The 26,324-nt window shown below is 39.9% G+C and overlaps 2 protein-coding genes and 1 long non-coding RNA gene across 4 annotated transcripts in view; 1 reads left to right on the top strand and 2 right to left on the bottom strand.

The window, feature by feature from the left end:
• Window positions 1–533: 533 nt before the first annotated feature.
• On the bottom strand, window positions 534–21,680 carry rab3gap1 (RAB3 GTPase activating protein subunit 1). The gene is made up of 24 exons (XM_068305165.1): window positions 21,635–21,680; window positions 21,493–21,548; window positions 20,398–20,476; window positions 20,177–20,309; window positions 19,735–19,813; window positions 19,498–19,617; window positions 18,583–18,748; window positions 15,699–15,798; window positions 14,920–15,001; window positions 14,273–14,341; window positions 13,394–13,467; window positions 13,085–13,177; window positions 12,774–12,946; window positions 11,700–11,807; window positions 10,737–10,909; window positions 10,051–10,105; window positions 8,675–9,037; window positions 8,052–8,189; window positions 7,440–7,664; window positions 7,221–7,317; window positions 6,679–6,782; window positions 2,982–3,097; window positions 2,640–2,742; window positions 534–1,752 (listed from the first exon to the last, which is right to left on the bottom strand). Exons 1-24 carry the CDS (start codon window positions 21,650–21,652, stop codon window positions 1,519–1,521), a joined length of 2,958 nt encoding a protein of 985 aa, XP_068161266.1. The 5' UTR covers window positions 21,653–21,680; the 3' UTR covers window positions 534–1,518.
• LOC137588224 (uncharacterized) lies at window positions 12,621–19,596 on the top strand. The gene is made up of 3 exons (XR_011034034.1): window positions 12,621–12,728; window positions 15,702–15,744; window positions 19,465–19,596. It is a non-coding gene; the product is annotated as an uncharacterized lncRNA (long non-coding RNA).
• A 1,631-nt stretch (window positions 21,681–23,311) lies between the features above and the next one.
• Window positions 23,312–26,324, bottom strand: part of LOC137588720 (V-type proton ATPase 116 kDa subunit a 1-like) — a 36,408-nt gene continuing 33,395 nt past the window's right edge. For both annotated transcript variants that reach the window (XM_068305954.1, XM_068305955.1), the window contains exon 22: window positions 23,312–25,260. In XM_068305954.1, coding sequence (XP_068162055.1) covers window positions 25,167–25,260 — 94 coding nt within the window. In that variant the 3' untranslated portion in view covers window positions 23,312–25,166. The remainder of the gene's footprint in view (window positions 25,261–26,324) is intronic.

Below are 26,324 nucleotides of genomic sequence, written 5' to 3'. Positions count from 1 at the left end.
GCACTCATCTTACCAGGAAGGTGGTTCCCCCCCTTTAATTAGGAGAAGCTGACCCCCTCCTGCCTCTCTCTGCTTCCTGCTGTCCTTCAGGGCTCCTTGGGTGGTGAGTAGGGTGTCAGCAAACTATACCAAAGCAGAAGTTAAAAAATTCTAATTGTTACTTTGCTTTTTGTAAGTCCACCTGCTGCTCTTTGCTTTCCTGGTTTTGTCTTTTGTGTTTTAGTTTTAGCTTAAATTGATTATGCTTTGTTTTATTTGAACTTGTTCTTTTCAACAGAGGGGAAACGTAATACAAACTACATTCATACTTCATGTCAAACAGAATATATTTTCTCAAAAAACTGCCCATCTTACTCCATATAGTGTCTCCTAAGCTAAGCATACGACTGGCTACGTAAATATGTACTTTACAACACCTGTGAAGGTTCATAGGTGAATGCACTTCTGAAATGCACAGCCAAACGTCTTGTGATGGAAAATGCATCTGCATCCTGTCTGCGGCTACTACCATGAATACAAAGCTAGACATGCTGTGCGACGATTGGTATGAAGCACAATGTACCAGTCTTGGGTTTGTTTTATTACATGAGCACAGATAATCGTTCAACAGCTGAGGTCAAACTTTCACCTCCATTGTATGCTTCTGGTCGTGGAAGCGAGATGTAGAATCCACACAGGAATAAAATACCAATGCTCCACAGAAAAGTCCCGTGTGGATTCAAACAAGGACTTGTTGCCACCAAAATGCACAAATATGAATATTATTTCCATTAAACATCAGACATACACTTTGTTTAGGATGACATTATCAATTATTCCAATTAGATTTCTACATGTGTTAAACATAAATAGCTCACATCACAAATGATATACAGAGCATTACTATTGGTTAACATAGTATTAAAATAAATTTTCATTGAAGCCAACGTACTCTCAGGAGAGCCAACAAAGGCCTCTGCAGCATTAAGGTTTTTTACTTCCAAAATGAGATTCTATTTTCAACCAAAGTAGGCAAAGTAGGCTTCTAGAGCTCTGTGCTCACTGGTGAACCAGATGTTTATCAGTTGATATTTCATCCCGTCAGTATGGCTGCCTCCATGGTAACGCTACAGCATGTCACCCATTCACTGGGCACAATCACTGAAATTTCTTGTCTCTGTCTACTGCTTTTAGTAGACAGATAAAACAATCTGGGGTGAAGCCCTTCTTTAAATTTTAATCATACTTCACATCCACATATTAAAAAAATGTCCTTTTGATATCATTTACACCCATAATCTATTAACAAAAGGCCATTTGCACATCATGATGTCAGCGTGTTGAGTGGGAGCAGAAATCCTCATTCTGCACCACAACATAGTGATGGAAGCATGAAATACTGATTTTTATGCTAACAAGCAGTCACACTGACGTAAAAGAAACAGAAGAGAATCAACAAGAGAAACATGATTTTTTTTCATAGCAGAGTCCAGGTGTGTCAATTCATAGCAATCCGATTCAATATATACAACAGGAATATCAGAAGAAGGACGTGTCTGAAGAGAAGGCCCCCGCCAGCCTGAACTCCTCCCTCATCATCACACAGAACAGCCGCTGAGGCAGAGCTTTGGAGTACGGTGCAGGCCGAGGGACACACGTACGCACAAGAACTTCTCTGCCAGCCGGTGGAGGAAAGTCCGACACTTTGTGACTTCCTCCAGTCAGCTTCCTGTCAGGGCTCAAGTCTTCTTCTAGCTGGGTCAGGTGAGCAGCCTGAAGGTGGACAGAAGGTCAGACATCACTAACAGAAGATGCTGTTTAACCTAAAAACACATTCAGGCTACTTCAAGCTTAGATTTTCATAGTGAATTTAGTGAAAGGTTAATTGATTCAACTGTATTCTTTATCAATGAAAAGAGCAATATATTAACCTCATTGTTAAAACCCCCACCCGTCTGTGGTCTTCGTGAACATTACAATATAAAGTCAAGTGCCCAATTCCAAACTATTTCAAAATAAAATTAGTATCTTTTATCATATCACACATGTAATTTTTTGTCTTTTCTAATGACCAAATGTTAAAAAGAAGAATCACTAATCCCCTTCTGGTGATCGTGGTCATCGGGTCATTTGAAGGTCATGTTTCTGCCTTTCAGGTCCTAGGTGGTACATGAAACTCCAGCAGTGCTGGTTGTGGGGCTTCCTGGACTCTGGGCCTGTTTTTTATGCCTGGGTCTATGGGTTCTGTTTCCTGGGTGTTCTTGCTGCAAGGGGGGGGGGGGGTGCCTGGGCTATTTGCCCCCCCCTGACCCAAGTTAGACTCTGATGAGGAGCAATTGAACTTGCTTTGCTTCATGATTCCGGACCAACATAAAGCTACGTCTAAGACCTGGTCATCATGGAACACATCACTATGATTAGATCTCAGGACTCTTTCAGTTCTGGCCGGATGAGGTGCATAGAATGTGGCCTACTAAACTGCAGATTTATATGTTTTTAATAGTCTTTTTATTCAGAAATAGACTGACCTGACCTATGTCGTGGAATTTTGTTTTTTCAGGTGGTCCTGGAACGCATTAACCGTGAATAACGAGGGATTATTGTATTTGAACTGCTGCGTCAGGCCCTCTGCATAGCCAGACTACAAAAAAACTACGTACCCGTTGAGCGCTGACAAAAAGCCTGTGAATGATGCTGCCAGCAGGCCCCTGTCCAGCTCCGATCACCACCACCTCTGTCTCTTCAAGGAGGGAGCTCACAAATCTGGATGAACACATCCAATATGAGTCCAGCAGCAGATGATAGTTAAAGTGGTCACAATAGAATGGAGGCTGCATCTTCTACTATCCTTAACAGGCAGCTCAGTGGAAATGGTTTGCACATATGGAGTACAACTTTAACTACGCTAAAACAAGTAAAGACATGCATTCGCAAAGCCTAATTTTTGCATTTGCAACAAGGCTGTTTTATTAATGATGTTTGTTCCAATAAAACCATCTTACTTCTGCAGCTCTTCTGCGCCTTCTCCCTTCTCACCCTCACAAACAGCAAACTTAGTTTTAAGTGAACGGGCTTGAGTGATGAATGTCTCCATGGCCATCAGCTGGTTAATAAAATCCTACAGGTAGAAAAATGTCAAACATACATCACAAGATTAGCAGGAAGAAGCTGAAATGAAGTATGCTAACAATCCAAGACAAGTAGTAAAGTCAGGGCTCGAAATTGCGATCAATTTGGTCGCATATGCGCCCAAATTTTTATCAGTGACTATTAAATATATTTGGGAGCACCGGTGCGACTAGAAAAAATCTGGTGCGCCTTTTTTTTCCTTCTCTCTCGCTCTTTCTCTCTCTCCATAGAACAGGGGTCACCAAATGGTGGACCGCAGTCCGGATCCGGACCACGTGATGGTTCTGTCCCGTCCCGTGACCACTCCATGATAAATTCACCAGAGTAGATTTTCTTGGCGCATTTTTCCTTGCAGTTCACAGCTACAGACGGCGGGCGCTGCTCCTCCAGTTAATACGGTAATAGCTCCACTCAGTTCAGCCAATCAGATCGTTTGTCTACCCTGAGCTGTCAGCGTACCAGGAAGTGAGACAGCTCTCTACCGCTGTGAGTTTACCGCTACAGGAGCACAGAGGAAGGGAGACAGCAGAGCTCCAAAGGAAGGAGGTGAACGAGGAAAACCGCTGGTTAACAATGAGTGGACGGAGAAATTTGTTTATTCTTCTGTCAGGTAGTTTAAAACTATATTACCTCACATAGTCTGAACACGTAGCATGAATTAATTAATTAATAACATGAAGCGCCACTACGAAACAAAGCACGGATCTTTTGCGCAGAATGATCCCCTGAAGTCCGAGCTGAGGGCAAAATGACCCAGAAAAATGCAAACGGATGTTCACTAAAGGCATGGTGGAGTTTGGGGCAACAGAAACATCTTTTAGTGATGGGGCAGTTGTGAAGAAGAGCTTAAAAGCTGTTTTTGAGATTTTGTTTGGGGGAAAAGAGATGAGATGTGTGGAAAAACTCCTGATGTCAGCTTCAACACAAGCAGAACATCAGAAATATTAACAGCTTGATGCAGCTATTCAGAGAGCACCGTGTGTGTGTGTGTGTGTGTGTGTGTGTGTGTGTGTGTGTGTGTGTGTGTGTGTGTCTGTGTGTGTGTGTGTGTGTGTGTGTGTGTCTGTGTGTGTGTGTCTATGTGTGTGTGTCAGGTTCCTTCACAAAGATAAGAACCTCTTTACTGAGTGTAACTCTTCTATGAAACACACACAAGGGGAGAGGACATACATGCAGCAATAAGAGATGCTGATCAAGTCCACTGGTCTCTGTCACCAACATTATACAGACCACCACCAGGTGACCACCACCAGGTGACTACCACCAGGTGACTACCACCAGGTGACCACCACCAGGTGACCACCACCAGGTGACCACCACCAGGTGACTACCACCAGGTGACCACCACCAGGTGACTACCACCAGGTGACAACCACCAGGTGACAACCACCAGGTGACCACCACCAGGTGACCACCACCAGGTGACAACCACCAGGTGACCACCACCAGGTGACAACCACCAGGTGACCACCACCAGGTGACTACCACCAGGTGACCACCACCAGGTGACCACCACCAGGTGACAACCACCAGGTGACCACCACCAGGTGACTACCACCAGGTGACCACCACCAGGTGACCACCACCAGGTGACCATCACCAGGTGACCACCACAAGGTGTACACAGGTACACCTTGTGTACATGTAGATGACTGTCAGACCACACGCCCCTTTCTCTCATGAAGAAAGTTCTGTTTACATTTTCCCCCTGAAAGATCCAGTTTTTCTTCATGCTTTCTGAACATGTTCATGTTTTTTTACTTGAAGTGTCGTCCTTCCGTTCTTTAGGCTGGGACGTCTTTAATTTATGAGAGAAAAGATTATTCAGCTCTGTTTGCACTTGTAATTCTGAGGTTTGTGTGTTCTTCAGTCTAACATAAAGGCTTAAAAATTATTTTCCTGGGTCTACTTTTATTAATGGTGAGGTCAAAGAGCTAGCTGTGACCTCACTTAAACATATCCTGCATTGAAGATTGATAATAGATGATAATGTGGATATAGTGACCGGCTGTAAGACACAAACTGGACTTGGGTTCGGACCTTTTACTAAGAGGACCTCCGTGACTTTTAATTGAATACCCCTGGTGTAGAGGGTCCTCCTGAGGAGGACTTTGTTGCTGGGCCTTCAGTTAAAAGGTGGATGAGAGGGACTGAGAGCCAGGAGACCCAACTAATGTTACTAACATGTTTACTAAAGAGTTGATGGTTCTGTGAATAAAATACATGTCATGTTACATATATTGTCTGTACGCCTTGCTTTTGGGTAGGTGCTCCTAAAGTCATTGCTGGTGCTACTAACTTCTAAATTTGGGAGCACCAGTGTTACCAGGAAAAACAGTTCATTTCAAGGCCTGAGAGTGTAAACTTGTATGTGCCAGGATTAAGTATTTGTTCTCTAAGAGCTTCACCGTGCTGAACTAATCAACATGCTGATGACGCGCTACTGTTTCTAGCACCCATCTTACAACAGACTTGAACTGTACTGGTTAAAACACACCTTCTCATTTTGACTGAGTGCTACTGAGGACAGCATAGTGCAGAGTAGTTCACACTTTTTCAGCATGAGAGCTTCTTATACAATACCCAAGTCAAAATGATCTACCTACTACAAAAATACAAAAAATATATGTATTTATAAATATATTGAGAAGTCTTTATACTCACAGTGATGTACCTTGCATAACCACATGATCCCATATTGCATAACACAACAGAATTATGTACATTTTTTGTCATGTCCTTTACACTGATGACTTTCACTGAATGGAATCAGCCGGGGACACACAGTCCAGTCAGTAGCTGCTGACAGGCCGCGTCAAACACACTTCAAATGATCATCAGGAACAGTATTTGGACTTAATGTGGGAAAAGGCTGACTCATATAAATATGCTGAATAAAACAGTCAAGGAGGTAGTGCATGTTCTCATGTTGGGGTAAGTTCTTCTGTAAGCTCCAGAACTCTTCATGAGCTCTGGACTTTGGATGAATTTCAACTTGTAGAGTCAAAATCTCATTTTCCACACCAGAAGAGTTCAAGAGAAACAGGGCTGTAATTTTTCATGCGAGCCAATCAACATCAGCACCTTCCCAAAAAGGATAGCACATGAACGTAGTGATTGGCTTCAGCACAGAAAATTCTTGAAAAGTTTTGTCAAACTCTGACAGACACAGGCCTTCCCTTGCATCTCTCGCTCCGATGCCAAATTCTGAAAGTCTGCCAAATCATGACGCTGCCGCTTTGAGGAGAAATGTTGCATCTAAAGCCTTAACTTTTTATTAATTTATTGAGTCAGGTGTTGCAATGAATGCTTCTTTTACCATAGTTAACGTCTTGGAAGGACTTCTTGTTCTTAACGCTGAGGTGGGTGAGACCCCACCCAGGTGGAAGCTTTCGCTTTTGAAATTGGCTGTGAGAAAAAAGACCCCTGTCCTGAAAACTGGCCTTCAGTTCCTTCACATTTCTCTTTCTCAGCTCACTTTTCGGCAGAAAGTTGCTGTTGTGGTCTCTATTAACAGTAGAAATGTTTCTCACCACTGACAAGAACAGACATGTGGAGAAGTTCACTGACCTCTATCTTCTTGTAGTCCTGGATGGGGGGATACAGCAGCTTGCTGGCTTGACATGCAGCTTGTTTAATGTTTCTTTTTACTGCTGGGATGTCTTCTACTGACTCTATTAAGATGGCAATGAGGGGACACAGAGGAAGGAGATACAAGTTTAAATAAGTAAAAGCTGAGCACTGACGAGGCGCCCTTGAGCAAGGCACCATTCCCCTTATAAGTTGCTAGTTAGGGCGAATCACAAAGGAGCTGCCTGCCGCTCTACCTCCCCCTCCACTGCATGCCCAGAGTTCTCGTTAGTGTGTGTCCTTGCGTCTTGGCCGCACATTTTCTGACAGGGATGCACGATCATCAGATAACGTGTATCCCTGGGACACAAGCTTTACATACTTAAAATAAAAAAATAAAAAATCTATGCTACCTTTTTCCGCAATGCAATACTTTATTAATTCACGTAGTTTTCTTACGATAATTAATAAAGTATATTACATTTAGAAAACGTCACCTCAGCCCTTAGCTTCAGTGTGAGGATAAATAAATCTTGACTCACCCTCCTCCTTTAACTTCAGAATGGCAGCGTGGAGTACACAGGGCAGGAGGTGTCGGGTCAGGTCTGCAGGTTTCTGTACTGCCAAATAGTGCAGAACCTGATAAGACAGTGGGGGCTCAGGCTTAGTTCAACTGCATATCCCATAAAACCAGATGATTATGGAATATACATTTAATTAATCCAGTGACTTCATTTCAGCTCTAAAGATTTTGCCCTGACTTTTTCGGCCTCCTTGGTGTCATCGAAGAGCCTTCTCTGGCGGTGTGCAGGTATAACTCGAGCTGTTTCCCAAGCCTCCACCCACATATTGCCAGGAATCTTCATCCTGCTACTCAGCTGGCCTTTTACTGGGTTTCCTTCGTCACCAACTGCCTCCTCCAACACATAATCTCTAGGTGAGTACCAGCGAACAAAGTCTTCCAGAACACAGCCGGGGTTGGCTGCCTGAGGAGAGAACAGAAAACGGTTTTCAGCTCAAACTGACATGAAGGACTTTTACACAGGATCGTGTTCCTCCTGAATCTTAGGTATAGTTTATAGTTTCTAGAGTCTTTTTATATATTTACTATCTTATTATACATATCTGTTTATACTGTATATATCTGTTTATTGTGTATTTTAAAACTCTTTTCCAGATCTGAACAGTAATGATAATGATGTAATCCTGCTAAAAGATAGATAGACAAACCACTACAGTGAAGATTTGACACTTAGAAGAGATATGAGAACAAGGTACATACAAGCAAACGCCCACAGAAACTTCAGCTTCAGGACTTCAGCTGCTATTGTTCAACAAATACATTGTATGTATGAATTTAATGTGTGGCTCACCTTAAAGGACTCCATGTCGGACAGCAAACAGGCGCTCTGCATCCGGGCACGCAGGTGGCTCCCCTCTGCTGTTGTGCCCAGTTTGGCCAGAACTTCTGACTGCTCCTCCAGTAGATCCTCTGTCATGGGAGCAGGTTCCTATAAAACACACAAACACACATCATCATCAACATAATTGATGGTCTATAATGCATCATTGATTGATTGACTGATACATGACTATTGAGTCCAGAGAGGTTGTAAATTTGAAATATATCAATTTGCTATGTTTTTAACTATTGAACCACATATTATATTGAATTTCAAAATACCTGTACATAACTGCGTAGAATAGAGCACATTTTGATTCTAATCTTGCTCTGCAACCGTTTTTAAAAATCCCTCCATTACGCAATCAATAGCAACAACTGATAAGATGGTACACCACGGTGAAAATCAAACCATGCCCCACTCTTACACAGACTCAACGAAAATCGGTTCGGCTTTAGAGTTACTTGTCAAAATGATGAAAAACACAGAAAAAAACTATTTCTGGATTCATCTCTTTATTGTGATTGCGCCATAAATAAATAAATAAATTTAAAAAATTGATAAAATGAAATAAAAATCAAAAGGCTCCTGACCTGTGTGACAGGGATGTACAGCGGCTCCGAGGAGTTGAGTAGGGTCAGGTTGTTGTGGGGGTGCAGCCTTCCCTCTGCTTTATTTTTAATACTATCCTTTTCCCTCCCAGGATTAGGAGCCTCCATCTCTCCCTGGTCACTCAGACACTCAAAGAATTCCTCCTCACTGTCACTCCAAGAGTCCCATGATTTCCCAGGAGACACCTCCCTTGTTGATGGGGAGACACTTGGTATTCCTGCAGAAGACTCCGGTGTGGTTTGGACACTTTGGCGGCCTGTGGAAACCTTACGTTCTCTGTATCCGTCCTGTGCCTTGCGAGCTTCATCTCGCAGTCTTCTTCTCTCAATGCAGCAGTTCAGCATCTGTACGAGAATCATGACACGGATTACACATTCTCATCCCTATTTCTTGTAGATTTACTCATAAAGATTACAATTCTCAAAGAATGAACATGTGATGACCTGAGCTGTTCACTGACAGGAGGGAAAAGTTAACTACTTTTTTACACACTGCATCATGGCTCATTTAGTAATGCTGCTTTTTGAATTACTGACGATAGGAAGGGAGAGATCTCACAACCTGATCACTTTCAAAAGAATTCAGTATCATTGTTGTTCTCTCTCTCTCTGTTTTCATTTAAAATCACAAGTTTGAAATGACAAGGTCCTGTTCATATTACAGCGGAAAGTCTGGTTCCACATGTGTATATCGGATAAAACCGATCAGGTCACGGTAACACATTGTCATGGTTTCAACGAGGAGTATGAAAACAATCAGGAAACTTAATTTCTCTTCCTGTAACATAGCAAAATATATCCAGTACTCTTAATGCTACATACACACATTCAAAAACAGAAATAATCAGAGTTATAATTGAATTACAACAGATCAAAATGCTGATGCCTATACATACTGCATATATTCAGAAAGCTGTTCTGTTGTACATGTTTAAAAACTTGAATCTGGATGAATGTAAACAGCTGTGATATTCTTCTATCTTGACATCATCTTCCAAACAAATCACTAAAAATCCCAATCTTGACCTCAATTTCCAGTGCCAATGAGTACAGTGTGTTCCAGACTATCAGACGCACCGAATTATAAGACGTGCCTTCAATGAATGGCTCATTCTGAAACATTTTTTCATATATACGGCGTACTGGATTTTAAGGCGCACTGTCGGTTTTTGATAAAATTAAAGGCTTTTAGGTGCACCTTATAGTGCGGAAAAACCTGTATTCCTCCAAAAGGCAATGTGTTACTAATCATGTGTCAGTTCTCTATGCATACAGCCCGCCTACTTTGGCCACATTTATGACACCTTACCTACTGGTTCCCATATAGACACAGAGGAGCATTGCATAAAATGCGCTACCTGGATCTTCTGATGCAAGAGACAACAGCGGAGATCAGGAGGTCCACCAGGCAGTCTACATGTGGAGAAGCATGAGGAAAAAAAGATGACAATGCAGGACTTTAATATTACTTTATTGATTCGGTCACCGTTCTCATATTCTAAATACGTGTAATATTAATTTGGGATCTGAGAGAAAATGTTTGTATTAATGTTTTGGGAGACAATGTGCCTTGGGGGTTTGACATTGTATTTACAACGTTTTGAGGTGAAGGGTTGTTTATACAGGAGGAGCAAGTTACTGACCCTGAAAAGGTCATTTCACAGGAGGTAATAAAATCAGATAATCCCTCCAGGAAGCCAGGGATTAACATCAGAGTAAAATGTAAATCTGTCATTCGGATGGGCTTGAATGGGTTTATAAGACTAAATGCTGTCACAATTGTCAGTTACACTGCTCTCCATCCCAATAAGTATTAAAGAGAAATGATTCATCACAATGTGTTAATAATTCTTCAGAGATTTAGCAACTCTCAATAACCAGGAAGAATTTCCCTGTCAGATCTTGTAAGTCCTTTGATACAGTAAGTGATTATGTGGGGTACACCCTCGACCAGATGCCAGCTCATTGCAAAAGTATCTCATGTGCTTTGCCAACTTCCTTTTCAAACAAGTTAAAGAATTGTCCAGGTGTACGTCATGCCCACCCATAGATGAGGTAGTTGTTTTCAAAACGGTAGCGCAACTCCAGGACAAACTCCTGCCAGAGGTGGGCAACAGCCCGCAGCCCGCCGTAGTTATAGTTGACCAGACACACACACAGAGCCAGCCGGTAGGTCAGACTGTCAGTAGGAGCTGACTTCAGCTGAAGAAACAAGTTCTACGTACAGGGGGAAAGAAAGCAGGGAGATCAATGGTTAAACACGTTTCGGTTAAGTTTCATTCAGAACAAGAACAAAATGAGATGAAATACTTCAAAAAGACAACTCCTGGTCATGAAGGACTAAGGTGATCACATTGTTAGGTAAAGCAGATAATCATTGATGTATTTGGCTAAAACAAAAACAAACAAAAGGTGTTGCTTCACAGAGTTGTTTCTCTAATAGGCAAAAACACACACACCTCTCTCTCACATATATATATATATATATATATATATATATATATATATATATATGTTAATTATATATTTCATATACTGTACATTATATATATATATATATATATATAATGTACAGTATATGAAATATATAATTAACATGCCAGATCTAAAAGAAACCTTACTCTTTACATTAAGTGTTGTTTTCTGATATTTACTATTTTCCAATGTTTGTAAGTTGTCATGATTGCAAATATTGTAGTTTTGATATTTCCTGCAGTTTATAACAAGGAATGCTGCATTTACGATTCCTTAGTCAAAACTGTCTGGAAAGGCCTGTCACCAAGTTGTGTCTCCTGTAGGAAGCCAAGAACAGCTGACTGGATTACGTGTTTTGAATATGACCACAATCTGCACAATTTATTGAAAGGGTAAAATAAACATCCAAAATGGCAGTAATGTCTTCGTGTTTCATCCTTGGACTGAGTGTGTCACACAGAATCCTGCTTTCTCCTTTCTGACAAAAACTGACTTAGATAGTCACAACATGATGTAAAGAGGACAAACATACGTCATCGCAACTGTTATCTTGTTCAGCTTTCCCAAAGGCATTGAACTGTGCAGCTATAGTCTTTCTGTTCTCTGATGATTTCTCCACAGCAGCATCTGGGAAGAGATACTGAGACAGAAAACAATAGTCCAGTTCAATTATTTTAAGTACAAAAACAATATATTGCCATAAACAGACATAATAATAATAATAATCAGTCCTTTATTCGTCCCTCTTGGGGAAATTCTTTTTCACTTCACCCACATATATATGTTCATATATTTATATTCCTTTCTCTCTATCGATCCCAGACAAACAAATGTACTCATATGTAAATACATACATTTATGGCAAAAAATATTGTGTACCTCAAAAAATTCATGTTCTTGTTAAGCCTAAGGGTGGTCACACCAAATATAAATCTTATGTAGATTTTCTGTTTGCTCACTTAGCAATATGTAAATCAGGAAAACGAACAATTACATTGCAGAATTTCGAAAACCTTCTTCTTTTATTGCCATTTATTCACACCTGTCTATGTGTATGTGTGTATGTGCACACATGGCTGTTCGTGTTGGGCTGTCCATTTTCTGAAACAAAGAAAAGGCCTTGATTTATTCACAGAGCCTTAGTGAGACCTTCATGTAAACATAACACTAAAAGTAACAAAGGTCTGTGTTTCTGCCGAAAGAGTAATAAAAACTATACATTGACCATCTTCTATGTTTGTATGTGCAGCTGCACATGAAAGGAAATCACTTCTTTTTTTGCAGATGAATCGAAGTTTGAGGCGTTTGATGCTGGAAGAGTGCCATTTGTTGGTTTTACAAGCTCTGGAGTTTCAATTTATCACTAATGTATTCTGTGTTAGCGGCCGCAGCTGTTGCTTTAAGAAGGTCGTCATGTGACCGAGGCAAGCATCTTGATAAGCGTCAAGAATGACTCAAAGACAGATGTGGTGGAGAGAATCCAGTAATCTTCCAAATGTTACAAAGTTCTGATGAAAATAAGAAAACGACTGCAGTGAAAGCAATATTTCTGGGAAAAAAGGTAAAGAAATACTTTAACCTGTGAAGTAACATTAATAACTCTTACCAGTAGAACAGAATTGAGTATGCTGGTGTTGAGAGGTGACTCATTAATGTGTCGGTGGCGGCGGATATGCTTTCGGGCGCTGTGCACCATATTGGAGACAGAAAGTTTGGATATTGGCACTGTTGCTGCTGGTTCTGTCAGCTTGGATAAAGCAGTGCTGATGTCACTATTTTCTGCAGGGGAAAAACAAAACAGTTATTATATTACATAATGAAATTAGTTCTATGGTACAGAGGAAACAGCAGTCGTAGGACTTTAAGAGGCTTTATGTAAGACTAAGCCTAACCCATGGAATGCAAAGGTAACCAGACCTTTTCCATCTTCTTCAGCCAATCTTCGCCCGAGAACCTCTTCTGTAGATTCATTCCTAGAGCAGAGTTTGAAGAACTCTGACAGGATGTCACCTAGATTGGAAGAAATTGGGTCTGACTGTATGACAACCACCAGGTCAAAGTATTAATAAAAAGGATGTATAGAAAGTTAAACTGTATGTTCCAAGATATTGATTAAATACATCTAGAAAAAATAAATCAACTGAAACATTTTCACATATTTTCCTTGTCTTCTGACACTCTTGGTAGTGTCTGAAAATGCCATTTGGGTAATAAAACATATCTCACCTAGTAAACACTGAGGATTTTCAGCTGCCCGAACTCGAACAGACCAGTGAGGAGCTTGGAGAGGGTCCAAGTCACTGCCAGGGAAAGAAGTAAGATCAAATAGTTAAATCATGGTCTGTTATTGGTTCACACTGTCAAATGCATCAACATATTTTCATTTTCTTTAATCCTGAGGACAGGCATTTTGATTGTGGATATGTCGTGTTGAAATCCATTGACCACCTTTTGTGTGATTATCTCAAAATGTTGTCAACAAAAATACATTTTTTGAAGTTATTTTCTATTTTGAGGTCAGTTCAGGTCAGGATATGAATTCAGGATCACTTTTCTGGCTTTATTATGCCTTGAATGTTGTTAGAAAGGACCTTTTTAAGGTGGGCATCTCATAATGATCATACTGTCAAAACTAGGTAGTTGAGACAAAACAGTGTCATTTACTGGATTAACTTAGCTGAGGTAAACCATTCTGTTTAGTCCAGAAAGAGATTCAGATCCAAAAATCACATTTTAAATAATAACCAATTCATAACTTAATGAATACTTGATTTTAGATGTAAGATGATGTTAGAGTCAGCTAATTCAGTGCAAATAAGCAGATGAGTATGTAAAAAAAAACAAGAAAGCAGGCAGAACCTGTGGTCAGAAGCAAAATACTGAGGTTATCACTAGTTCTGATAAATCTGAAGTCACATAATATGTTATATTTGACAATCGTAAAATATTTTATGATGTGTGAGTTCAGTGCTGATTACAACTTTAATTCTGAGTGCCATTGCAGCACATTTCTCTGTTTTAACAAAACTGGGAAACACAGACCTGGTCTGAGGTTTCGACCAGAGAAACAACCCAAAAAAACACAACAAACCAGAGCCGTCTTACCTGTAGACGTCATTATCCACAACTATGCCTTCTGTCAGCTGAGGCCAAGTGGTTGCAAGATGAAGCTCACTAAAACAGCCAAAAACAGACAAGAAGATTTTATTTCCCACACTCGTTAAATAGTAAGTGGATTAAGTGGATGGGTGGAAGAGATAATACGAGGAGAAAGACACCATTACAGTTTGTTTTGAACATTTTGCACGTCATACACAGCCATTATGATGGAAAACAGGTGAAGAAAGCCACGTATATGATGCAGCTTTTACAGTAAAGGAAATCAATCTGGCTGTTGAAGTAGGAAACAGAGCTGCAGCAGTGAGACTGGAGATGACAGTGTTGTTTTACAGGCACTGTTCAGAAAAAAGTGGTACAGGTAATTACATTTTTAAAAATATTTTATTGGTAAAATACAACACATCGGCACCTGGGATCAATATGGGGATTGTGGTGTTAACCAAGGACCATGGGATTGTGGGAGAAATGTATTTAGAAACAGAAAAACAATAAAAAAAACTCCTTGATGATCTCAGTGGAATCACAGTTTTGGAGACGGTTGCTACTTGGAAATTAATTTTGATTTTAGTAGGTACATGCTATATGCTAAATTTTTTGAACAATTTCTGTCATCTGAATAACAATGGCTTTACCTGATTGGCTCTTCACAGGCTCCGAATGGAAGTTTTCCAAACTCCACGCCTCCCACCTCTCCTCCAAGGAGTGTGTCGAAGTCTGTTTGAAAGCGAAACAATACACATTATATTAGAGCAACAACTGCACATCAGTGAACCTATTACATCTATATTACTACACACTGCTACCTTAGCCTGAACTCCACCTCGGGGATGACCACGCCCTTATCCGGGTGGACATGTCAATCTATCAATATGGCTCAGGATTGATCGCTATATTGCTGAATTTCATTTTTCGCGAATGTTCCAGGACTGTGATATTCTCTAATGTATTCTCTTATTTATTCCTAGTTCATTTTTAGTTCTTTATTGTAATTTTTTTTCTTATTCTGTGATTTTTATGATTTTGTCTGGAGCAGTGCAATTCTAACAAAAAGCAACCTCCCTGTCTAGGATCCATAAAATATTATTAGTCTGATTACTGACAGAGTTTAATGCAAAGATAATGTTAGTCTCTGTTTTATGATGTACAAAGTGTAAAATTAAAAAAAAAAATCAGCATGCATATGCTGTAGACTAAATTGTGTTATACTTAATCATGGATGATTTCCACCATTTCCTTCCACCAAGATTGGAATAAATGACTTTCACACAATAGACCCAGAATATTCATATTTTTAAAAATTGTGGGATGCCATGTTTGCATGCTTATCTTGAATGCTTAAGAGCCCTGCGGTGAAATTACAGCCTGAGGTAAATTTTTAAAAAATGAATATCGTCTGTTTTGCATGTCCTACCAGGAGGTTGCTGTGGCCATGAATACTGCTGCCAGTCCTGGAGAATGTAAGTAAAACGGATGGCGATGTTGATTGGAGGCAGAGGAGACAGGTTTCCAGACTAAAAGGGAAAACAATTACAACAAATTTACTTAAGTTCTACTCAAATATGGTCATGATGAATATCTCGGTGTCATCAAACTGAAGATAAATACCCCAGTGAGGTCAAGCTATCCAACACAAGGGGTATTAGATATAGTTCCTGTGACATTTTTCCAGAAATGTATGACTTTTGTGCGGCTGAAAAGGCATGGAATGAAGAATTTTCTTCTAGGTCTCATTTAATACAAATCATACTTTCCTTTTTCTGATAAGACTGAGTGCGACCACAAATATGATTATGATTAGTGCCGTCATTCTTCAGAGTCTTAAGAGTCTGGGATCAACAAATACCATGTTTACTTGGTAAAAATAGAAAAATAGTGCAAACTGAACTCTGAGTGAAACAGTCTACAAAAATTGTCATAGCATCTGTCTCATTCTAACACTGATAACACCAGGGTGACCTTAGTTTGTAATTTAAATCCATACTACCATTTTGTCTCGTCATACGATTTGGAAACCTGACATTGAAAAACAATTTTCTGATGTACGAGTGCATCTGTTGAAGCACTTTATCATGAACTCTTATTGTTGTTGGCAGTTTATTTTATCTTCAACATGGACGTCCCTTGTCTTATCAATTTACAGAGAAATTGTATTTTATTTGCTCTACTTATTAATGCTTATATTTTTTAAATTCATATAGGTTTATGATGTTATCTGGTTCCAGTAGACACCACAAGTCGAAAAAACACATGTCAAATTAACTAGTCTTCAGGCCAAACTGAAAGCAACCATCCCCAGTACTTCAAGAATGTATTAATCCTTGTGTATTTGCATACAGGAGTATTACTCGTCAAGATGCACGGCTGTACTACATTGCGGATTTTTAGTAGTTAGTCACGTGATACCGTATCACTGTGTTCCGTGACTCACAAAACGCAGAGCACTTCCGTGTATTAAAGATAACACTTTTCTGATTCAATGTAAAAAAACAACAAAGGCTTTCAGAGGTCACAAAAGCAGAACTAGAAGAGGTTCTCTAGGACTCTCTAGAGGGCGGAGGAGTATCCACCGTGCAGATCCGACTGAAACTAAAGCTCTCGCCAGCAAAATATGTATTGTAAAGGTGTCATGATGTTTTAGATTTATCAGACGAAAAGATCTGTTCTTCAGGGCCGATGTCTGTCAGCAACTCCCTCCGAACTACGAGGAAAAAGTTGCAAACTTCCACAAATTTATGGAATCAAAAATAACAGAAAATTGGGTCGGACCAACATCTTTAATATGGATGAAATACCTTTAAGGTTTGACCTGCCTCTAACTGGAACTGTAAACAAGGCAGGTAAATCCTCCCTTATGGTGAACACAAACCATGACAGAACACATTTCACATGTCTTTGGAGCTGCATCCAGACAAAAGCTTCCACCGATGGTGGTTTTTAAACGGATGAATATGACAAAACAAAAGAAAACATTCCCGAAAGGCATAGTCGTTAAAGTTACTGTAACTAAATTCAATGACTGACGGAGTGCTACAACAAGCACCCAGGAGGATTTTTTCACTGGAACAAAGCATTGCTTGTTTTGAACTGTATGAGAGCCATCAAGAGAACAAACTTAACTCCACCTGTGATTTCTGGAGCTACAACCAAGTTTTTGCAGCCACTTGACATCAGTGTGAATCGTGCATTTAAAGCGGCCCTCCAACGTGAGTGGGAGGCTTGGATGGCCAGCCGCGACAGATCATTTATATGCGCGAAAGTGCAAAAAATGATAGACCGTTCATCTAAAATGATATCAAATGCTTTAAAATAACAGCCAAAACCAGAAAGGTGAGGAATAAAGAGGAAAAACAACTATTTAAAATGGATTGGAGGATAACCAAAATGGGCTCGGCCAATGATAAGCTCCAGGAGGATCAGAGAAGCTCAAAGGCTTCCTGTGAGTCCTGTAACAATCGGACGGCGTATATATGAAGCCAAGTTACCAGCATGAAGCCCCCGCAAAGTCGCATTATTAAAAAACAGACATCTGCTGAAGCGGTTACAATTTGCCAAAGAACAAATCGACTGGCCTAAAAAGACATGGTGTAATATTTTGTGGACTGATGAGAGTAAAATTTTACTTTTTGGGGTCTAAGGGCCACAGTCAGTATGTCAGGCAACCCCGGTACACTGAATTCAATCCAAAGTTCATGTGAAGACAATGAAGTACGATGGTGTCAGCATCATGATATGGGGATGTTTAGACCTCAATCCAATAGAAAACTTGTGGGTTGACACAAAAAAGTGCTGCTCATGAGGCAAAACCAATAAACGCAGAGGACTTGTGGAACATAGTACAATTGACCTGGGCTAAAGTTCCCGTTGCCAGAAGTTGGTCGACTCCATGTACCACAGATGTGAAGCAGTTACCAGAAACTGTGGTTATGGCATTACATATTAGTTTATGATTCTAAGGAAAGTTGAATCTTCATGTATTTCTTCACTTATTCAGTACAGTTTTGAGTTTGTAAATGATCGTGTCAATTCTGCAATTTTTTGAACAGTATATTTCTTAATCTTCTGTAAAATATTATCAAATTTGATGACTTTTTCCATTTTCTTTTATATAGAATGTGCAGTGTCCCCAAAGCATTTGTGTGTATTAAAGATAACATTTGAAGAATTTTAAGGTTAAACCTGCTGTTAAGGTTAACAATAGCGCTTCCAGGGACACACAGAAATACAAACCAATTCAACACGCCAACATGGAGAATCTCTTTGGCGATTGTTTGAACTTTCCCCTTTGAGGTACTTACCATCTTAGATTTGAAGATGTCAAGCAGACCAGATAAGTGATTGTACTGGTTTGGCACTTTTCGAAGGTGGACCATCTCAAAGTCAGTGCGTACACCTGGTCCCTGGCACTCCCCAGCATACATACGCCTCCACTTTTGCTGGATCTGTACAAATATGGGTACTTGGCTAAAAACCAAAGAAACAAAGGAGCCGGCATTAGTATGGTGAAGTCAATGTGTACAGTCATGAAAAAATTAGGACACTCAATTAAAAAAATCAGCTCTTTATTTAAAATGTTTGCAAATCAAATTTTGGCACATTAATGTCCAGTCTTGTTTTTATCTCCTTCTGGAAAACGAACAGACTTCCTTGCAAATAAACAACAAAAATTTACATTTTTTACTCATCAAACAAAAGATATACAGTGTGCCCTCGTTACACGCGGTTAAGGCGTTCCAGGAACCACAAGCGAATAACGAATTCTGTGATAGACTGTAGTGACATTTATTAAACATTATTTACGTTTATGGACCCTCCCCATACTGATATTAAACCACCTTCTATCTGTATTATCTTTTCCCACACTCTGATAGACTGTTTAAAGCACTTTTGTGTCTCACGGAAGTGCGCTACGTTCCGTGAGTCTTGGACCTCCGTGAGACACAAAATTGCTTTAAACAGTCTATCAGAGTGTTTTAAAGGTAATACAGATAGAAGGTGGTTTAATATCAGTGGGGAGGGTTCATAAACATTTAAATTACCGTAAATAATAAAATAATTTGTCGCTATATCGCGAGATTTGTTATTCGCCTGTGGTTCCTTGAATGCATTAACCGCGAATAACGAGGGATCACTGTGTACAGAGAGAGATGATCACTTATGTTCCTCTTTTCCACATTCAGAGAACATGATGATCACTGCCCAGTTTGACTCACCAGCCACTGTTGGCCAGAGAAATGGAGATGGAGCTGAGAAGCAGACTGCATTTGGACTCACTGATGATCGCCTCACAGTTTGTTCCGGGGACAATGACCACGAACTCTCGTAAACCATACCTGTCAAAGTTACAGTAGAATACTGATGGATAACACCAACTCCCAAACAACACACATAGTTTCAGGTTTGAATATGAAACCTTTTGTTTTCTCTTTGCGTGACCACTGTGAACTCACCATCTCACCAGGCAGTGAGCCCGGGCAGGAAAATCATTGTTCATACACAGGAGGTCTTGCATCGCCAAAGGGAAAGCATCTGGACACAAGATCAGAAGTTGTGTCAAACATGACAATGAATGGAGGAGTGATATAAATGTGTGGGTGGATTGTTTTCATTAGTTAACACTGCTAACTAATTGTACTATCATTAACAGAGGAGGGCTGCTGCTGCTGTGTAACAGGTCATAGGATGGACTGGAGCACAGAACCATCACAAAATTATCATTCTGTTGAACGGACGATTGGACGCAGGCCATGAAACAATCATTAATGTGGAAAGTATTGATGACATCACTTGCAGCTAATTTTGATGAATGTCATAGATGTTGTAAATGTCCCCAAACATAGTTAATCCAGTAAAAATGTCAAAGTTAATACATAAATTCAGACAAGAAGTTACCTTCCTCACGCTCTTCCTTCTCATCATGATCCTCACACGCTTGTTTCAAGTAGTGGTGAGTTATGCAGAACTTGAAGTCAGCAAAATGAATATCTTGAGTCTTCTCCTCCCAGGTGCCACTGGTGTATACACCCTGTGTTTAAATAATGCCGGATCATAGTCAAGGGGATGAATCCATAAGCTCAATATGCAGTATGTAAGGCTTGGAGAGAGCACAATACCTTTTTGGGAGGCAACCTTCCTGCAGCATTCCCAATCAGCTTCCAGTCATTAAGGACTTCCTCAACTCTGGACACAAACCTTCAACCAGACAACATGAGTTAGGCTTGCAGCCACAGGATGAACTGAAAACACCCTCTCAGTTCTTAAGAGTAGGGTCTTACAGTTAGGATTGGCACTGGCCCTCCCACACTTATGCTGGTATAAACAAAACCTGTGGGGGCTTCTCATCACACGCTGAGCTCCTCTACTTCTAATCTCTAATACTTTATCATGGTCCAGTTACTGTGTCGATAACCTCACCTGAGGATGTTGGTAGCGAGCTGCTATCCAGCTGAGACGTGACCCTATCTGCCTGAGCTGCCACGGTTAGTCGACTAGTCACGATTATGTTGACTATTAAAATCATTGACTATTAATTTAATAGTTTAGGGGCCATTTTCCACGGCTGCTTCTACCTTTCTGTCCTTGACACACATGTGCAGTCGTGGTATCAGGGTCAGGCACTGATATTACCGTAAACAGGGAGCTAACTGACTAGGTCCAGAACTTTAAAATAAAAATTAGGCTCACAATGTAAAATAAGTAATAAATACACACATCACACAAATGGATGGATTTGCAAAACAACCAAAAAGATGAACATGACATGAACATGACAGTCCCACGTATTAAAAGATAAAGTGAACACATACACATTTCTGATTGGTCCATAGTTCATCTTCATAAAAAACATCACAATTTAATTACTACGACAATAAAAACAACTAAAATTAACGCAACAATGCAATAATGATAATAATAATAATAATAATAATAACACAATAATAACAGTAGCCTAACATGAAAGAGTTATTAAATGGATATCCAGTCCACTGTGCTCCAGCTGGTGCTGATGTGTCCATGTCCTCCAACATTTTTACTGTATTGTCATTATTAATGAGGACATTATCCAGTTAGAAGGTAAATGCAGGAATACATCCTGGAGTTTCCACACAGGACACTCATCACCAGCGGCTGGAGGAAGCTGCCGACAGGCTGGGAGGTTTCCTCCCTCTAACGACACCGTGTCGGTCCGGCTGACCGGACGGGCTTACCGTTCCCACTCGGACGCGGTGGTGAAGTCTGTGATCTCAAACACGTCCGACTCGGGCTGGTGGACACACACACATTCATTCATCGCGTTTATTCCTGCAAACACACTCTTTAACTGTAAATGCTTCGAAGAGACTCACTTACATCACTGTCAGCAGCCATGTTCGCTCGGATTGTTGTTCTGGGTCTACTTCCGGTCGCTCTCTTCTGTTTCCGGCTGTCAGGACGTTACCGGGGTTCTGCTGCCCCCTAGCGTCCACAGCTGGAAAACGATGTGTTGGACAATCTGAGTGACACCTTTACCTTCACCGGGTTCTTTCTGGTCAATGTCTTAGACCAGGGGTGTCACGTTTTCACTGAGGGCCACATCAGCATAGCAGCTGTAATCAAAGGGCCAGATATAACTAATAAATGTAACTAAATGTAACTTAATTTCATGTCAAATAAATGTAACTACTCCTTAGTGTTAAATAACTGAATTTATTACTTATTCAAGTTACTAATATTACAGTTGAACTGAAAAAACCAAAGAGACTATTTTTGTTTGTTTCTCTGTTATAACATAAATGTTTTTAATTTGTTAGGTTATTAAACCCACAGAACTCCATCAATCAGGGATCAAACTATCAATGAATAAAGAACAATAACATCAAACACAAGTTGGGACGTTAAATTTGTTGAAAGCGTTTTTGTCAGTATTAAAATGGGCTGAATTACTGCATTTGGGGAAATGTGGCTTTGGTCAAAGCACGCTTTTGACCTATTTATTTTTAGACAATCTGACCTTTAATGCTCTCGCAGGCCACATAAAATGATGTGGAGGGCCACATTTGGCCCCCGGGCCTTGAGTTTGACACAAGTGTCTTAGACCTTCATGGAGTCCTTCACCTTTAATGGGTCTTGATCCACATCAGGGTTGCTCTGGTTCGCGTCAACCTTATGATTTTGGAAATGTGTTCTGTAGATTTGGTAGAATCTTGCTGACAAACCAACAAACTAACAGCCACAAGTGAAACATTTGGCTTATGGAACTGGCTTTTTTCTTTAAAAAATAATTTTCCTTGTTTTTAGACACTCTCGGGAAGGGGGTCTAAAGCCTGCCAAAATTGACATGAGCCCCACAATATTTAAGAAGACAATTTACCTTTTCAACAATATTATATATGTAGCATAAAAACATCTATTCTAAATGGAAGCAGAGATATGCTCTAAAATTTAGAGAATAGATAAATCATAAATTTAGATTTGGAATATAAATGATTTAGATTCTTAGGAGCACAAATGCTAATGGGACTGTCATAAACAGTAATGAACTGGGCTGACATTGGGTGATGTTAATGGCACATTCACTCATTAAAGCCCTACATGACAGTCATTCATACATTCTTTCATGGTCTACCACTGTGCCACTTCATGGCAGGTCGCAGGGGGTTACTGAAGCCTAATCCAGCTGACTCGCAGATGAGAGGTGGGGGACACTCCACTTCTCACCATAAATCAGTAATTTATGGTGATTTCTGGACTGGAATGCTAATCTTTGTATGTAGTTGGTGGAGGAAGATACATTTTCCATTCTTTGTTTGCTGAAGACCACTTTCCAAGACACCATCAGCATTTTTGTGCCAGCATTGTCATTCATACCACAGCACCGTTTCTTCTGGAATGATTTTTATGTTCTTGGGATAACAGAGAGAGCTGCTAGCCATCCTCTGACCATCGTCCTGTCTGGCTGTAGATTCAGGTTTGGCCAAAGAAAGCCTGGCTACCTTCGACCTGCATTTTATAGTAAAGCATCGACAGAGCCAGAGGACATGCAGGGAATGATTTCTTTATTACTGATCACAGGTACATCCACAGTTAATCACCGACATCAGATGCATGTGTTGTTTTTGGTGTTAGGAGGGAAGTGAAAGCAAACAATACATACAGTACTTATAGACCATACTTAATCTATTTACTACTATGGTATCTACATCAAAGCTAGGAAATCTTTATCAGGTACAAAGATTGGACAATGTTTGGTCATATTCATTACATGACTGACATTTCACAAATTTCTGGAGCTATTTTAATTAATACATAATTTTGATTGCTTTACAACAACTCACACAAAATAAACAGAACAAATTAAACACCACAGCACGCACAATATCCATGTCATCATGGACAGATGAAAAAAAAACATCTGTGCACCCATTTTTTTCTTATACTGATTCTATAAACTGTTGGCATCAATGGCAATTAATGGAAAAATGTCATTTTCTGTGTGTCAAATCCTGAGATTTCTGAATCAGGTTACAGACATTATTTTTTTGGTGTGGAAAACACAGACTCTCATCAATAGCCTGCGTAGTGAGAATGAGGAGATCCCACACTGTTACTGGATAAACATCCATCTGTAAAAACATCACATCACACAAAACCTCCGGAAAAGGTAGAGGTCAGTCTGCAGAGAAAATACTCCACATTATACCTCTAGTGCAGGGGGGTCAAACTCAATTTCACTGAGGGCCACATCAGCATAACGGCTGTCCTCATGGGCCAAATGTAACCAATAAATGTAACTACCTGTAAATGTAACTCAATGCAATGTAACATAAATGTCACTACTCCTTAATGTAAATAACCCTGAAATTATTGCTGATTCAAGTTACAACATTACAGTTACACAGAAAAAACATGTTTGTTTTTTTCTGTTATAAAAATAGTATAATTAATTTGTTGGTTATTAACACTGAACTCCATCAATCACGGATCAAACTATTCATTCATTCATTAAGTAAATAAAGAAAAATAACATCAAACACAAGTTAGGACATTAACTTTGTTCAAAACATTTTTTGTCAAAGTTAAAATGGGCTGAAATACTGCATCGTGGGAAATGTATGGTCAAAGCCCACTTTTGACTTATTTATTTTAGACACTGAACTTTTATGCTCTTGCAGGCCACATATGATGATGTGGAGGGCCACATTTGGCCCCCGGGCCTTGAGTTTGACACATGTGCTCTAGTGGATCTCTAGTAATGCGTGAAAAGAATGACTGTACTCCTCCAAATGCTTTCCATAAAATCTCTGTATTCACATGACATGCCCTTTGACACTACATTGTTTAAACTGTGTACGTTGATAATACAGTATACCTTCAGAGAGCCGGTTTATCTCAGGCTGGATCATAGTTTTTTATAATAAAACACTAAACTCACCACAAGTGACCCACAAACCCTTTGATGTTTAAATAAATTAAAACACTGATGCTTTGTGTCCTTCAAACGCTGCTGCACGGAATATGATAGCTATACATATATAGCTATCATCATATTATAGGATCACATGCACATATCTCCTGATGAAATCTGTAGAAATGTTACGGACATTTTACTAAGGGGTACCATAATCAAGTATGTTTCTGCCTAAAATATCCCAAATTTCCCTTAGGATCAATAAAAATATTTGTCTAACTATCTAATGTGGATAAATCATGCTATTGTGTCTGGTCATAGATGTTTCAGAAGTGTAGGAGGTGTTATGAGGGTAGAGGTGAACATTCGAAATATTCTGGTATTTAAACAGAAATGCACATTAGTGTCCACTGGAGGGAGACAGAGGGTCACACCAGGTCTCATGCACAAACACGCTGAAGCACATGAAGAAAAGAGGGAAGGGCTGGGGGTGGATCAGTCATCAAACCGTCCCTCCAGGATACTCTCAAATGAAAAGGGGATGAACTTGAAGCCCTGACCGGTGTAGAACTTATTCTGGAACTCCACCCTGAAAAAGAAGGACAAGCCGTGAAGAACTGGTGATTTTATCAGAATAGGTAAATGTACAGAGTAAACATCCCAGTCATCCCTGAGACTCTTATTCTCATGAGATCATTGTCATGTAATGCTGGGGTTCAGTATTTATTTTAGTCAAAGCTGATTTTCTAACAAATGTTTGTTGATGTATTAATAATACAAATGACTTATTTGAATAACTTAATATACACCACAGCTTAGGTATCAAACCGTTGTGAGCATTATTTATTATTATTTAACAGTATTGTACTAAAGAAAGCAGTGTGTTACTATAAAGATGGTAAGGAAAAGAAAATTAAGGATAGAAGAGAGACAGATCATCACCAAGATGTTGCTGCCCATCACTCTGCCTCCCACCGTGTATATAAAATCGCATGCTTACTGGTGTGTGTGTGTGTGTGTGTGTGTGTGTGTGTGTGTGTGTGTGTGTGTGTGTGTTTTTAGGGGCCTGTACACACGTCTATGCATGTTCACAAGAAAAGATAATTTCATGTGAAAGTATCCCCCAAGGGGGACAATAACGTGTTTCATAACACTTAAAAATGTACTGTAGGTCATTCCTAATGTGAAATTGCAAAGAAAGTCAGTGTGTCAGTGAGGACAGCTTTCTTCACCATCTGAAGGAACTCAGAAACTGGGGGAAATGCTGACAGAAAGACGTCTGGCAGACACAAAGCCACAACTGAATCAGAAGACAAGTTCAACAGTGGAGAGAAGACTTCGAGTTGCAGGTTTGATGGGTTGAGTTGCAGCAAGAAAGAGATTTCTGAGACTTCAGGATAAGAACAAGAGGCTTGAGAACAGCTGGGACTTCCTGTGACGTCAGACTAGTAACAAAGTAGCCAAAATTAAGGATGAATCCAACAGATGAATACAAGACTCACTAGTGACTCCACAATACAGTGAGCGGCTACCAGACTTGCAAGAAAAGTTTGGTCTAAGGTTGAAAGATCAGAATTTTTTTTTTTTCAAGTTTGAAGTTATTTGATGCCACATAAAGACTGGAACAAACTCAGGCAACCTCCTACTCCTATT

Source organism: Antennarius striatus, chromosome 21 (genome assembly GCF_040054535.1).
Source record: "Antennarius striatus isolate MH-2024 chromosome 21, ASM4005453v1, whole genome shotgun sequence".
In the NCBI taxonomy this organism is placed as follows: domain Eukaryota; kingdom Metazoa; phylum Chordata; class Actinopteri; order Lophiiformes; family Antennariidae; genus Antennarius; species Antennarius striatus.
This window is presented reverse-complemented; position numbering and strand designations above follow the sequence as displayed.